The sequence below is a fragment of the Otolemur garnettii genome, unplaced genomic scaffold (genome assembly GCF_000181295.1).
Source record: "Otolemur garnettii isolate 467f Iridium unplaced genomic scaffold, OtoGar3 scaffold00285, whole genome shotgun sequence".
Classification (NCBI taxonomy): Eukaryota; Metazoa; Chordata; class Mammalia; order Primates; family Galagidae; genus Otolemur; species Otolemur garnettii.
The window spans coordinates 506,278-521,534 of record NW_003852680.1 but is presented as its reverse complement, the minus strand read 5'-3'; the positions used below and the strand labels follow the sequence as shown (position 1 = coordinate 521,534).

Genomic DNA, 15,257 nt, shown 5'->3' with positions numbered 1-15,257 from the left:
GTCACCTCCCTAAGAAGGCTCCAGGGACTTTGGGGCATCCCAGAATTCCTCCTGTCTGTTCTGTCCATCTTCTAGGATTCCCCAGAGGCTGGCAGCACCCCTAAGCTTTGGTCCTTGGTCAGCTTTTGGGCCAAGTTATCTTTTGGCAGATGGGTCCCAAGGTGGTGGGGGATAGCCAGAGCTTGCAAAGTATACTGATATTCTCAGTTGCTGGGGTCAGAGGCCTGACACCAGGTGTGCCTGGTGTGGCGACCCCAGGCCAGTTCCACTTTGGGGGCCCCAGCACAGGAGGGCCCTGGGCAGCCTGGGGGGAGGACCTACAAAGTGGGAGTACAGGGAAGGGGGTGTCACAGAGAGGGAGGGCCGCTGGGGGGCCCAAGGTGGGGCTGGTCACACCCTCTCCAAGACTTCAAAGCAGGAGAGTGAGATTTGCAGGGGGCTGGGCCATGGGGAGCCCTGGCCCACAGCTTCCAGGCCTTTTATATGGTTATTCCCTGTCCTGTCTCAACTACCTGTGAACAGGCCCACTGGGCCATTTCCTCCCTCTGCTGTAAACTCCCTGGAGTGGCTGAGGCAGCTTCTGAGGGTCCTGTCTGGAGGGTGGGGGTGGGGGCCCTGGGGAGATGCTGCTGCTGAAGTCTTGGTAGGTGAGAGGCACCACTCTCCAGAGCGGGCACTGGCAAAGCTCCCTGACACCCCTCATCACATTTCCCTTTGCATAGAAAGGAAACTGAGGCCTGGAAGGGGGCAAGGCTTGCTCCTGACTGCAGTGAATCAAGGGTTTAGCCTCCCACCTCCTCTTACCTATAGCCTGGGTCTGTCCTATGTCCCCATGGGCTGCAAAGGCTCCCATGCCCTTGGGGCCCTCTTCCTGTGCGATTTGCCCTTCCTCTGTCCCAAAGGCCATGATGGTGTGGATGAGGTCAGCTAAGACCATCTTCATGGTGGTCTTTGACACTTGGCCTATAGGGAGACCTCCTAGCCCTGCACCCTGATGCCAGGGCTTCCTGGGTCCCTGGCATGCTGTGTGTGCTCAGGCCACTGCTGACTCCTCTCAGGGTCCTAGCAGCACGAAGCCTGGAGTCCTATTGCTCAGAGGTGTTTGGGTACTTTGTGCTGGCCAGAACAGGCAGGCCTCATTTCTGCCTCAACCCTAAGTGTTCTGTCTTGTGTCTGGGTGTGTGGGCTCTGACCTGCAGCTCTCTTCCCTGAAGCCCAGCTCTGCCTCATCACACTCCTTAAGTATTATGCCCCTGCCATATTCCCTGGTTCTTCAGATCTCTGTGACCTGGTGGCTGTGCCCACACCCCCTCCACCCCTTTTGCCCGCCTGCCTGCCCAGCCGCCTCCCCGGCGGGTCTGTGTCTTTCATCTGTGATGCCCCTGGCACCCAGCCCCAGCAGGTGCCAATTAGGGAGGCTCCTGCCCAGGGCCCTGACTCAGAGGCACAGTGTGCCCTGTCAGACAGGGCTCCTGTGGGGCGCCTGTCACTGCCTCAGAGACTGACCCTTTTAGGGGTGGCCTGATGGGTTGTGTGGACTTGGGGTGCCGCCCCATTGGGTGACTCACCTATCAACAGGGAGAATTGGCATCTGTCCTGCATCCTTGGTGTGGCCCTGCACCCTTAGTCGCTATTTCCCTTTATATAAATGGCAGCCCATCTGGCCCCAGCTGAGCCCTGGACCTGACCAGGCAGGGGATAGGGTCAGGGCCAGGTCTTGCAGATACCTGTAGCCCTCGAGTAGTGAGTGTTGTCCTGGAACTAACTGACTGGCAGGAGATGCAGTGGGCCATGAGCCAACAAAGCCACGGGCTGGAGAGTGACACTGGGGTGCCCACCTTGGGGTGCAGGGCAGCTGATGCAGTTTGGGAAGGTGATGCAAAGGGGTGCTTAAAGTCCAGAGCTCTGGACCTGGTTCCTTCTCTCCTGTAGACCCTGACAGGCCCTGGCCAAAGGACAGCTGGAGAACACTGGTGACTATCCTTTCCCTAGGACCAACCCTCCAACCCCATCCCTGGCAGCACCTTCTCTACCTGGGACTTGCCTCCCTAACTATCCTGGTATAGGGGTCTCTGGTCAGTGAAGGGCCACATGACTACTGGGAACTGGAGGGGTAGGGTGAGGGGCCCTGGTTGGGGGTATAGTGGACAGGACTGCCTGTGGTTGTTCTGGGTAGAGGGAGGCGAGTGTAGTGGCTTCCCTTGTGGCTCCTGACACAAAGGCGGGGAGTGGCCCAGTATGGCCCACAGCATGTGTCCTGCTGGCTCTTGGCTCTCAGCTCTTAGACTGTGTTCCCATCTGTTCCAGGCAGAGGATGTTAGTGAGTGTCCACTCTCTACTCCCCAGAGCTGCCTGGCACCTCCCTTCTGTTTTTTTCCCACAAGTGGCTCCCTCTCTCCTCTTTGTGTGGACTTTAATTCCAGGATGAACTGGTGAATCTCTATAGCAAATGGACACCCGGGAGCATGGCCCAGCCCCTCCTGCTCTCCCACAGGATCCCTGCCTTCCAGCCGTGTACACATGACTGTGCTGGGCCCAGGCTCTTGAGAGGGTGGGGCTGGGCTGCTACTCTCACCTTCTAGCTGGACATCTGGTAGGGCTGAGAGGTGATGACACAGGAGTACAGATACCAGTGCTTAGTCAGGGGGTTGTGTGGCCTTGAGAGAGACTTTTGGCTTCTGTTGCCTCAGTTTCCAGAGGTGCACTCAGCTTCCTGAGGGAGGGTGGCCTGCTCATTCTGCAGGCTTTTCCTGCCTGGCCCAGGCTACTTGGAGTGGGAACTGTGGCAGACAGAACCAACTCCTCACCCCCTGTCATCCACAGCCCCAGGAGGTCCCTGCCCAGGAGTGGGGGTCCCAGAGGTGCTCCTGGTGGCTGGCCTTATGCCCTATTCCTGCTAGAATCCAGCTGAGCCTTCACTTAGAGGTCACCAGCCACCAGGTAGCCATCTCCAAACTTAAGGGTTCAGGCATACCACAGCTAGTGCTAAATGAATATGGAATTTTAGGGAGGTGACTTATCTGACATTCCTGCTGGGGCCCTGGTTTGCCATACCACCTCCCCAACAATGTGCCCACCTACCACCAAAAATCCAGCACAGACCACAGGATTGATTTGTTTGCTTGTTTCTTCTTCCTTTCTTTTCTTTCTTTTTTAATACTTTCCCCATTATTTGAAACTCACAAGCTATGACTAAAATAATTTCTTTCATAGAAAGAAAAGGAAAAAAAAACCACATCTGTTCATCTAACTCCAGTGTATGGTGGATATAGCAGCATCAGAAATAAAATTAAAACCAAAAAAAAAAAAAATGCAGAATTCAAGGCAGAGGACAGTGGTGTCCCCTCTTCCAGGCTCTTGGGGTGGTCCACCCACCCAGCCATGTCTCCTCTCACTGCCTCTAGGGTGAGAGACGGTTCACAGTGGCAGAGGCTGAGGGGAGTGTTCCATGGGGTGGCTGTGGATATCAGCAGGATGGGTCCAGTGGACTCTTATTCTCATGCTGGAGGGTCCAGTGATCAGCCAGAGGCTCCAGGATAGTGGCTGCAGGATGTCAGTTTGGTGACCATCAACCCAACAGGAGGACATGGGGAGTCAATCTTGGCCACAAAGGACTGGAAAGGAGACCACCTTGTCTCAGGGCTGTAGGTCCTCCATTGGCAGCACAGTTGTGGGGTGAGGTACCCTAGACCTCCTACATAACCCCAGAATGAGGCCAGCAGCTCTGGGCAGTCTTGGGAGGTGGCTTCTCTTCCTGCCTTTCCCTTACTATGGGCTGTGGACAGGGAGAGGCTGGGGAAGGGCTGGACAGTAGTTCACTCTCTCCTATAGCTGGGATGGGTTGCAGGTAGGGAAACCCCAGGATAGGGAGGAGGGGAGGCCAGGCAGCTGGGGCCTGGGAAACAGCAGGAACATGCCCCAGGAAGACGATCCGAGTGCGGATGGAGGGGCAGAGGCAGGTCTCAGAGTCGTGGGCCCAGGATTCCCTCCCTAGGAGAAGCTCCTCTCCCCTTCTTCCAGGGCAGAGCTGTGTTCCTGGAGCTGCTTGGAGGCTGGAGGGTGCTGCAGGCTTTCCTCAGTAGACTTCTTGGTTTGGAAGGTGGGCAAAGCCCAGGCTGAGGGAGGGCTGATACAAGTCTCCACCCCCTGAATCATCTCAGAGCCAGTGGTTTGGAGAGAGTGGGCCCAAGATCCCAGAGGCTGGGGAAGGGGTTAGGGGACCTGATGACACTCCATGAGGTCTCCGTGGCTGTATGCTGACAAGAGGGGGTGGATGGGATTTTGTGGGGAGCCTGGGAAGAGAGGGCTGGAGGACTGAATCCTCTGATCTGGAGCCCAGGTTCCTGCAGGAGCCACACCCTATTCTGGAGGACTGCTTCTTTCGCGAGTCCTATCTCCAGAGAAGAGCCCCGCCCACAGGGGGGAGCCCCACCCTCAGAAAATAGCTTTCCCAGAGCCCCACCCCCACCAGAACCCCATCCCCTTTGGAAGGGCTTCACCGCCTGTTGCCTGTCGGGAGAGGAAGCTTCTCTCTTTCCAGGCAGAAGCCCCAAGCCCGTCTCTGTCAAGGGTAGCTCCATCCCTTGGGAGGAGCCCACCCCAAGGCCTTGTACCATCCACAACCCCACACTCTGGGAGGAGACCCCTCCTCCAAGTAGGAGCACCCCCTCCAAGGCAGGGCCCGCCCCATCCACGGAGGAGCTTGGTTCCCAGGGAGAATACCCGGCCTCCAAGTAGGAGCCCTGGCCCCTGGGAGGAGCCCCGTTTCATTCCTTCCAGGAAGGACACATGCTCTACCTAGGGAGAAACCCAGCCTAGGAGCCCACCCAGGCGGGGCCTGCCCCACCCGGCAGAACTCCGCCCCTCCAACTACTTGCAGGTATGCACGTCGTAGACGCGCGTGCACTCCTGGCAGCTGACGTAGCAGCACCAGTGGAACACGCAGCGGCATTTCTCCCGGCGCTGCTCTGTGCGCGCATTGTGACCTCGGCCGCAGCACAGAAGATCACAGCCGTCGATGCCATGCGAGCTCACATTGCAGGTGCGGTCGCGTGTGCCGAAGGAGCCTGTCTCCGGGTTGGGCTCGCAGAAGTTGGGGGAGGCCTCGTAGTAGACCAGGTCGCGCTCCGTGGGCACCTTAAAGTAGGTATAGCGCGGTCGCAGCGTCTCCACCCATCCGCGGGACTCGCGGTGCTTCTCCACCACCATCTCTGAGGCGCTGTCGTATTTGTCCTTGAGAAAGTCGCCAATGGCTCGGAAGTCGGGCTGCGACCACCAGCAGGTCTTTACCTCGCAGCTGCCTGACAGCCCATGGCACTTGCATTTGAGGTGCATGTGGCTGGCGATGGCCTGTGGGGCACGCGTCAGGGTGAGCGTCAGGGCAGCCATCTGGTGTGTCTCTCCAGCTGGGGACCCTGTTATTTGCTTGCAGCTCCCCGCACCATAAAGCCCTCCCCCCCCCCGCCGCGGAGGGTGAGGCTCCATGGCAGAGCAGGTGCCCTCTCCACGGCCCCCAGCACCACCCCCTTCCTTAGGGTGCAGATTCTTGGGCTGTGCACACATCTCTCCTGCCAGACTCAAGGCCACCCTCATCCATGGCCCAGGTGAGTACTTCTATAATATCTATAATAGGCCGGGTGTGGTGGCTCACACCTGTAATCCCTGCACTTTGGGAGGCTGAGGTGGGATTCCTTGAAGCCAGGAGTTTGAGACCAACTTGGGCAACATCACAAGATCCCATCTCTCCAAAAATAATTTTAAAATTAGCCAAGTCTGGGAGCACACAACTCTAATCTCAGCTACTCGGGTGGCCAAAAGCATCACCTGAGCCAAGCAGTTTGAGAATTCAGTGAGCTGTGATCACACTACTGCACTCTAGCCTGGGAGACAGAGTGAGACCTTGTCTCTTAAAAAAAAGAAAAAAAGAAAACCTTTATGGAGAGAAGGAAAGGAGGAGCAGCAACATGGGATAAAGTGCCAAATTGTGGTGTAGGTGCATAAGAGTGCAGGGATGCAGGAGGGGCGACCTTGTTTCTGACTGGGGGAACCCAAGCAGGCTGCCCAGAGAAAGTGTCTATGGGCTGGGTGGGAAGTGACCCAGAAAGCCGGTCCTTTTATGGGGACTACAGCAAAAGAGGGAGACAGTGCTGGGACATAAGGCTGTGGGATGCCTCGGGGGCCTGGCTGAGGAGGGTGTGATTTTCCCTATGGACAGTGGAGAACTCAATTTTTCTTTCCTTTTTTACTTTGAGGGAAGGGGTGAAGTTGGAGTGTGGTGACATCTAGGATTGTTTACACAGGCACTGGCCGACATGAGCCCATGAAACCTGGCTGGTCCAAATTCAGAAGGGCCACAGGTGCAAACTGCACACTAGATTTCCAAGACTGAGTATGAGAAAAGAATGTGAAATATCTCATTCATAATTTTTTTTTTTTTGAGACAGAGTCTCACTTTGTTGCCCTTGGTAGAGTGCCATGGTGTCACAGCTCACAGCAACCTCAAACTCTTGGGCTTAAGTGATTCTCTTGCCCCAGCTTCCCAAGGAGCTGGGACTACAGGTGCTTGCCACACACCCAGCTATTTTTTGGTTGTAGTTATTGTTGTTTGGCAGGCTTGGGCTGGGTTTGAACCCGCCAGCTCTGGTGTATGTGGCTGGTGCCCTAGCTGCTGAGCTATAGGTGCTGAGCCTCTTATTCATCATTTTAATATTGACTACATTATTAGAATGAATTATTAAGGTGGAGCATGGTGGCTCACTTCTGTAATCCTAGCATTCTGGGGGGCTGAGGAGGGTGGATAGGCTGAGCTTAGGAGTTTGAGACTAACCTCAGCAACAGAGAGACCCTGTCTACTAAAAATAGAAAAAACTAGCCTAGCATTATGATGGGCACCTGTAGTCCCAGTTACTTAGGAGGCTGAAGCAAGATGATTGCTTGAGCCTAAGAGTTTGAGGTTTCTGTGAGCTATGATGTTATGCCACTCTACCCAGGGCAACAGAGTGAGCCTCTGTTTAAAAAAAAAAAAATGCATTTTTAAAACAGGAGCATTTTGGCTATATTGGGTTAAAGAAATTACAGTATTAAAACCCATTTCAGTTGCAAACTCTTTAAATGTGGCTACTACAAAGCATATAATGATCTATGTGGGTCTCATTTGTGGCTCCCATACAGTCCTGGTCTAAGACTTTGTCAGGGCTCAGAGTCCAGATCCTGCCTTGGCCTGTCCATCTCTCTCAGCTGTTTCTTGAGCTCTTCCTTCTTGTATTGAATCTTCTCATGGATATCTGTAGAAGAACACACCCCCCTGCTCTGCCGGTTTAGTTTGTCTAATATCTATTTTCTTCTTTCTTTTGTTTTAGTTTTATGTTTTCTTTTTTTGAGATGGGGTCTTGCTCTGTTGTCTAGGCTGGTCTCGAACTCCTGGCCTTAAGCATTCTTCCTACCTTGGCCTCCCTAAGTGCTGGAATTACAGTTTGCAGCACTACACCCAGCCCTAGTTTTACTTGTGATCAAAGTTACACAAGTGCAACTTTTAAAAGTTCGATAGTTTTTTGGACTTGTTCAGTAAAACAGGAATCCTGGCTCCATATGCTGCCCTTTGCAATGCCTATGGCTCTAGTAATATTTGTCTTTCTACTTCCTGATTTTTCAGCATTAGGCATTATCTGTTGGCCTCTTGCCATGGATGACAGGAGTTTATGTAGCTCTTTCTTACAATTCTACCACTTGAATAAACCACTTCCTAGCCACAAGCCTCTTCTACCCTAAAACTGAGTGTAATTTTATATCAATATTCACTGCTGATGGCATTGGGACTATATTAAATGTCATACTCTACTGAGCCAAGTATTAAACATAGCATTTGATGATTTTTCCTTTCTTACACAAACTTTTGTTATTGCTATTGTTAATGCACCCATCACTGGTTCAGCCCCAAATTCTCCCTTAATTGTCTTTTTCTTGAGATAGAGTCTCAAGCTGTTGCCCTGGTAGAGTTCTGTGGTGATACAGCTCACAGCCACCTCTAACTCTTGGGCTTAAGTGATTCCCTTGCCTCAGCCTCCCAAGTAGCTGGGACCACAGGTGCCTGCCACAATGCCTGGTTATTTTTTTGTTGTTGTTGCAGTTGTCATTATTGTTTTAGCTGGCCCAGGCTGGGTTCCATCCCACCAGCCTCAGTGTATGTGGCTGGTGCCCTACCCACTGAGCTATGGACACTGCCTAATTGTCTTAATTCCTTGTTAAGGAGTAGGCCAGCGCCCTACTCCTTTGAGCCACAGGCGCCACCCAATTTTACTTTTTTTTTTTTTTTTTTGAGACAGAGTCTCACTATATCACCCTTGGTAGAGTGCCATGGCATCACAGATCACAGCAACTGCAAACTCCTAAGCTTAAGTGAATCTCTTGCCTCAGCCTCCCAAGTAGCTGGGACTACAGGTGCCAACCTCAATGTGTGCCAACAATCATGTGTTTCAAGATGTTCAAACACATCAGGCTTTATACATGGATCAACTTAATCATCTTGAAGGCATGTGTTTATAAGAAAAGGTCTTCCAGGTCAGGTTTGGTGGCTCATACCTATAACATGGCACTCTGGAAGGCTAAGGAGGGAAGGATTGTTTGAGGTTAGAGGTTGGAGACCAGCCTAAGCAAGAGCAAGACCTTGTCTCTACTAAAAATAGAAAAATTAGCTAGGCATTGTGGCGGGCATGTGTAGTCACATCTACTTGTGAGGCTGAGGCAGGAGAATTGGTTGAGCCCAGGAATTTGAGGTTGCTGTGAGCTAATTTGACACCATGGCACTCTAGTCTGAACAACAGAGTGAGACTTTTTCTACTATTCCATTTAATCGATACTTTAGCAGGGTATAAAATTCTTGGCTTGAAATCATTTTACCTCTTAGAATTCTGAAAGTACTACTCTATTTTCTTCTGGCTCTTATTGTGGTTCCTGAAAGGTTCAATTCCTGCTCCTGAAGTCCAAATGTTCTTCTTGGGATCCCCTATTTTGTATGCTTTAATTTTGAAACAGTGTGTTTTAATGTGGGTCTTTTTCTCTCTGTTTTTCAATTACTAACTGCACTTGTTTGGTCTGAAACCTGTGCCCTTCAGTACTGGGGAAACTTCCTGACTTGTTCCTTACCTAACTTCCTTTTCTTTGCATTCATTACTGTTTTTCTTGAATAGATCCTTTAAATATTCTATTTTTTTCTCTTTGTTTATTTTTCCTACTTTGTGAGTGGGTTTTTCCAACTATTTCCCAGCCTTTCTGCTGAAATTTTTAGATTCTGTTATGATATTTTTAATTTCTAAGAGCACTTTTTTTCTCTGAATTGTTCTTTAAAATTAACATCCTGTTCTAATTTCATAAATACAGTATTTTATCTCCTTAGGCATTTTTTTGGGGGCTGGGGCTGGGTTTAAACCCGCCACCTCTGGCATATGAGGCTGACGCCCTACTCCTTTGAGCCACAGGCACCACCCAATTTTATTTATTTATTTTTTTTTGAGACAGAGTCTCACTATATCACCCTTGGTAGAGTGCCATGGCATCACAGATCACAGCCTGGCTATTTTTTTTGTTGTAATTGTCATTGTTGTTTTAGCAGGCCCCTGCTGGGTTCAAACTTGCCAGCCCCTGCATATGTGGCTGGCACCCTAACCACTGAGCCCTCCTTGGGGGATATTAATGATAGTTTTTTGAAGTTTTCAAGTTTTCATCTTTCTTTACAATGTGTTTTTCCATAAACATTGTTTTTGTTTGTTTGGGCGTTTAGCACTGTTGTTGTCACTGGAGGCTTTCCTCAAAGGTCTGATGATCCTTGGCTATCTGCTCATATTTAGAAGTGGCGCATTGAATGTCTTTGGGTTTTGTTTGTTTGTTTTATGAGTCAGGGTCTTACTCTATTGCCCAGGAGTGCAGTGGCATTATCATAGCTCATAGCAACTTCAAACTCCTGGGCTCAAGCAGTCCTCTTGCCTTAGCCTCCCAAGTAGCTGGGACTATAGCTGTGTGCCACCATGCCCACTATGCTAAAAATTTTAATGGAAGTCCCTGCACATGGGAGGGACTTTTCAACTTTGATTTTCACTATAGAGTGATCTAGCTGCATCATCTAACTGGGGACCCCCTCCAAGTCAATATCTTGAAGTCTCTTCATTTGATTTGATTAGATTCTCCAGAGAGGAATCTTCCATTCTCCTACTTGGAGGATAATTGGGGTTTGCTGCTAGGATTAGGGAATCAAGAATAGAGATAATGGCATGGGTTGTTTTTTTTTTTTAGAGACAGAGTCTCACTTTGTCACCCTTTGTAGAGTGCTGTGGCATCACAGCTCACAGCAACCTCCAGCTCTTGGGCTTAGGCAATTCTCTTGCCTCAGCCTCCCAAGTAGCTGGGACCACAGGTGCCTGCCACAACACCCGGCTATTTTTTTGTTGTAGTTTGGCTGGTGTGGATTTGAACCTGCCACCCTTGGTTTATGGGGCCAGTGTCCTACTCACTGAGCCACAGGTGCCGCCCATGAGCCTTCATATTTAGAGAGACTCTTTTCACTTTAGCAGCCTCACCCTCGGGTGTGTTTGGTGTCCCTCCAAACACAAACCTTCCTTTTTAGAGAATAGATCTCCAGACTTCTGCCATGATAAAGGGAGAGACTATAACTACAAGTATTTGAGCAGAGGAGTGAATGGGTTATTAAGTGCTCTTAAAATAAACTTTCAACCAATCTTTCTGTTTTCAACCCAATATTTATGTGTACTTCTCAAGAAGCCTGATACTAGGAATTCATGGATGAGTTCTCAGATTTCTCCTCTACTGGCTCAACACTCAGTTTTCTTGGGTCTGCTTGATTCATCTATCTGTTTTTTAGCTTTCAAAGATTTATCATTGTCTCCTTTTCAGTTTTCCATATTCTCATGTGTATCTGTTTTTTTAAGTCATTTTAGGTAGAGAATCTCATATATATCTGTCTCTCCATCAACACATGTATTATCTATCCATCTACTATCTATCTCTTTATATTTCTACCTATTTAGATTTCTTTTTCTATATCTATATCTATCCATCTTCTATCTATGTATCTATCCACTTATCTATCTCTTTGTGTATCTATCTACTATCTATCTCTTCTATCTGTTCATCTACTATCTATCTCATCTATTTATATTGGTCTCTGTATATATTTAATCTATCTCTATCTCTTTATCCTCTATATATACTACCTACATATCTCATTTGTCTCTCTATTATATCCATCTCTATATATCTATTTATATAAACATTACTTTATTGTCATTATAGTAGGTTTCCAGGAGGGTACAGAGGGAAATGCTTATGTTCAGCTTGTCAGCTTTAACTGGAAGTCTCTATTCATTCTTCAGTTCTGTAATTTTTATCATTCTTTTCCAAATCTATCATATTCTTTCTTATAGTTTCTAGTTCCCTGCTGAAATGTTCATATTTGCATTTTAGCACTGTCCAGCTGATTGTGTATCAACTACTGAAAAACCCACTTCCCCTGCTGTGCAATGTGATCTCCCCTATCATGAACTGGGCTACTGTATATACCTGGGGATTCTACATTTTTAGCAGGGGGCTTTTTACGTTTCGTCCTGCATTTGAAGTTGTCTTTAGCACAAAGACAATTTTGACCTCTCTAGTTCTTCATTGGTGGAAAACAAATATGCCTAGTCACTCTTCAACGCTCTGTGATCCCCAGAGTCACTGGCCAAAGCCAGCCACCATCTCTGTGATGCAAAATCCACTTGACATCACTGGGTCTTTATACCTATCCCTGTCCTGTCCATCAGCAGTCATCCCTCTCTTGTTCTCACACTGATCTTCTGACCAAGTCCCTTTTTTTTTTTTTTGAGGCAGAGTTTCACTTTGTCACCCTTGGTAGTGTGCCTTGGTGTCATAGCTCACAGAAACCTCAAATTCTTGGGCTCAGGTGATCCTCTTGCCTCAGCCTCCCAAGTAGCTGGGACTACAAGTACTCACCACAACTCCTGGCTATTTTTAGAGATGGGGTCTTGTTCTTGCTCGGGCTGGTCTTGAACTCATGAGCTCAAGCAGTCCACTAGCCTTGACCTCCCAGAGTGCTAGGATTACAGGTGTGAACCATCACGATCAGTGACCAAGTCCTTTTTAACAAGCTGTTATGGTATGAATGTTTGTGTCCCCCAAAGGTGATGAGATTAGGAGATGGGAGTCTTTGGGAGGTGATGTGGTCATGAGGGTGGAGCTCCGATAAATAAGATTACTGGTTTATAACAAGGACCCTAGGGAGAACTTCATCCCTTCTACCATGTGAGGACGCAGTGAGAAGGCATCATCTATGAACCAGGAATCAAGGCCTGACCAGACACTGGTTCTTTCATGCCTTGATCTTGGACTTCCAGACTCCAGAGCTATGAGCAATAAACTTCTATTGTGGGCGATGCCTGTGGCTCAGTGGGTAGGGCGCTGGCCCCATAAACCGAGGGTGATGGGTTCAAACCTGACTCCGGTCAAACTGCAACAAAAAATAGCTGGGTGTTGTGATGGGCACCTGCAGGCCCAGCTACTTGGGAGACTGAGCTAAGAGAATTGCCTAAGCCCAGGAGTTGGAGGTTACTGTGAGCTGTGATGCCACAGCACTCTACCGAGGACCACAAAATGAAACTCTGTCTCCAAAATAAATAAATAAAAAAAAAAAACTTCTATTGTTTATATCCCATCTAACCTAATTTTGTTATAGCAGAACAGACTGAGACACAAGGGTCACAGTGTTCTCCACAGGTTGATCCCTGTCAGGCTCTCCATACCAAAATCCTCTTTCTTCTTCCACATTTCATATTCTACACAGACTAAATCACTTGCAGCCTTTTACCCCTGGGCTTCTTGCCTTTTACTCCTGGGCTTCTTGGGGAGCTGTCCTAGCCTCTCCTCACCTAAATAACTGCCAACCACCCTTTGTCATGTGCATCAAGTCAAATGCATGAGTGTATTTCCTTATTGCAGAATTCCTCGGGATTTCTGCAGTCATCTCTATGTCTTCCCTCCTGGACTGTGTGGTGGCTCCTGCAAGCCAGTCCTCTTTCGTGAACTTCCTTTCTGGCCACCCCCAGCCCACAGATAGGCTTTCGATCCTCTGGGAATGCACTGCCTGTGGACCTACCTGGCGTCCAGCCTCGTTGTTGTGACGGTTCATGGCCGAGCGGGCATCTGGCCGGTTCTCCCTCGCGTCTGCAAACTCCCTAGACACCATACCGCCAAACTCGATGTCCTCACTGCAGCCGCCCCACTTCCAGCCCTCGCCTGGTGAGCCCTGATGGCGGCTGCTACAGCCACAGATGGCAGCCACACCCTCTGAGCACGAACGTGTCACCGCAAAGGCCACTCCAGCTGAGGCAATGGCGTGGACAAAGGCTGACTCTCGGGTGGCTGAGGAGAGAGGAAAGATGCAGGTTTAGCATGGCCGATTGGTCCTCCTGGTCCACAAAAAGACACAGCAAAAATGCTCATGAGAGGTCCAAACTGGAAACACCCAAATACCTATCAACAGGTGGATGCACAGATGCATTCCTGTGGCATGTCCATCAGGAATTCAATTTAGCAATAAGAAGAAAAACAGCATGGATAGATCTCAAATCATCACAGTGATCTTTAAAAAAAAAAAAAGGCAGCAAAAACCAGAAAAAAGAGAGCCAGTGCCTCTTGGCACCTCCACTGCTGGAGTTGAGACCTCAGAGTATGACTCAGGGTCCCACATGCTGCCCACTCCTGTGGTGGCTCAGGCCCCTTCCCTCCTCTACCCCAAGCACCAGGCACAGCCCAGGGGCCTGACTTTTCCATATCCTTGCCAACACTTGCTATTCTCTGACATTTGGATTCTAGCTGTCCCAGTGGGTGAGGTGGTACCTCATTTGGTATTGATTCTTCTGGGATCTTCTCAAGGCCAGAGGCCTCCAGCGCTGCCTTCCCCAGTCCCAGCCCCCAAAGTCCCAGGATGTGTCCCTGACCTGAGTGTGAGTCTGTGGGGTAGCCTAGGCTTTGCAGAGGCCAGACCCCCCGTCCGGCTTCTCTGGACAGGATGGATAACATACCTGCCTCTCCTAGGTGTGTGCAAACGCTTCTGCATGGCCCTAAAGGGACAGTCTGCTGTAGGCAGTGGGAGGACTTGCCATGCCTTTCAACACAGGGCTACAGAACCCCTGCTGTCTGCTAAACATTGTATTTGCAAACAACAGCAAAGCCCTCGGAGCTTGTTTGTGCCCCAAAGCCCAGGTGATAAAGGCAGGAGCAGGGGCAAGGGCCAGGCAAGCAAGTTGTGCGCACACTCAGACATACCCACATGGCTTGGTACAGCACACCCACAGATAGCGGTTACCAAAAAATGCATATCTACTCCCATTCTTTTTTTTTTTTGCTTGTACAAAGGTCTTTATTAGTAGGGGAGGGAGGCTGCAGAGTAGCACCAAGGAGGAGAGATAAGAGAAGAGAAAAGAGGAGAGAAAAGAGGGGAGAGAGATAAGGAGAGAGTGGGGAAGAGAAGAGAGAGAGGGCAGAGGAGAAAGGCGGGGAGAGGGGGAGAGTCTACTCCCATTCTAAGAACACACAAAGCAGAAGGTGTTTGAGGTCAGTGGCCTTGCTCTGGCTTCCCTTTCTCCTATCCTTCTACCCAGCAGGCTGACAAAGCCCCTCTCCCTAATCATCCCTTGCTGTCTGCTTTTGGGGATTATCCCTGTGGATTTCCCAACACTTCCCTGATAGCCCTTTGTAGGCCCCAGCAGCCTTCTCCCCTCCCCAGGATCCTGCCCAAGGTAGTCCTGCGCTCTCTATTTCTTCTGTATCCACCTGCTACCACTGGCTTAGGGAAGGGTTCCACCTTAAACTGTTCATGCCAGGCCCTGAAATTCATCAGGTGCTCCAGCCTCTTGAGGTGGCTATGGGACCTCCCAGCCCATTCTGCCACTCCCCATTCTTCTCTGTGGGTCCATCTCTCACTTGGACCTAAAGAGGCTCCTAGTAGGGATGGCACTCCCTGCCTTTAGCTTCCTCCCGCACTTGCACACGCATGCACCTTCATACATGTGTGCACATATATGCTGTAGGCTGAGCTCTTTGTCTGATGCTGCTCTGGCCATGCCAGGTTCCTTCCTGAATTCTCAAAGACTGTCTCTTCACCTGACCTCCCCGGCCTCCAGCCAGACTTAGCCCTCTGTCCTCCCATTGCTCTCTCTCCAGCTGTTTCCTGGGTTCATGCAGCAGCCAGG

The 15,257-nt window shown here is 49.9% G+C and overlaps 1 protein-coding gene across 1 annotated transcript in view; it reads right to left on the bottom strand.

Moving 5' to 3' along the window:
• Positions 1-4,733: 4,733 nt before the first annotated feature.
• The window catches only part of WNT3A (Wnt family member 3A), a 42,537-nt gene continuing 32,013 nt past the window's right edge, over positions 4,734-15,257 (bottom strand). The window contains exons 3-4 of the mRNA XM_012813627.1: positions 13,160-13,425; positions 4,734-5,349 (exon numbers count right to left, since the gene is read on the bottom strand). Coding sequence (XP_012669081.1) covers positions 4,870-5,349; positions 13,160-13,425 — 746 coding nt within the window. The 3' untranslated portion in view covers positions 4,734-4,869. The remainder of the gene's footprint in view (positions 5,350-13,159; positions 13,426-15,257) is intronic.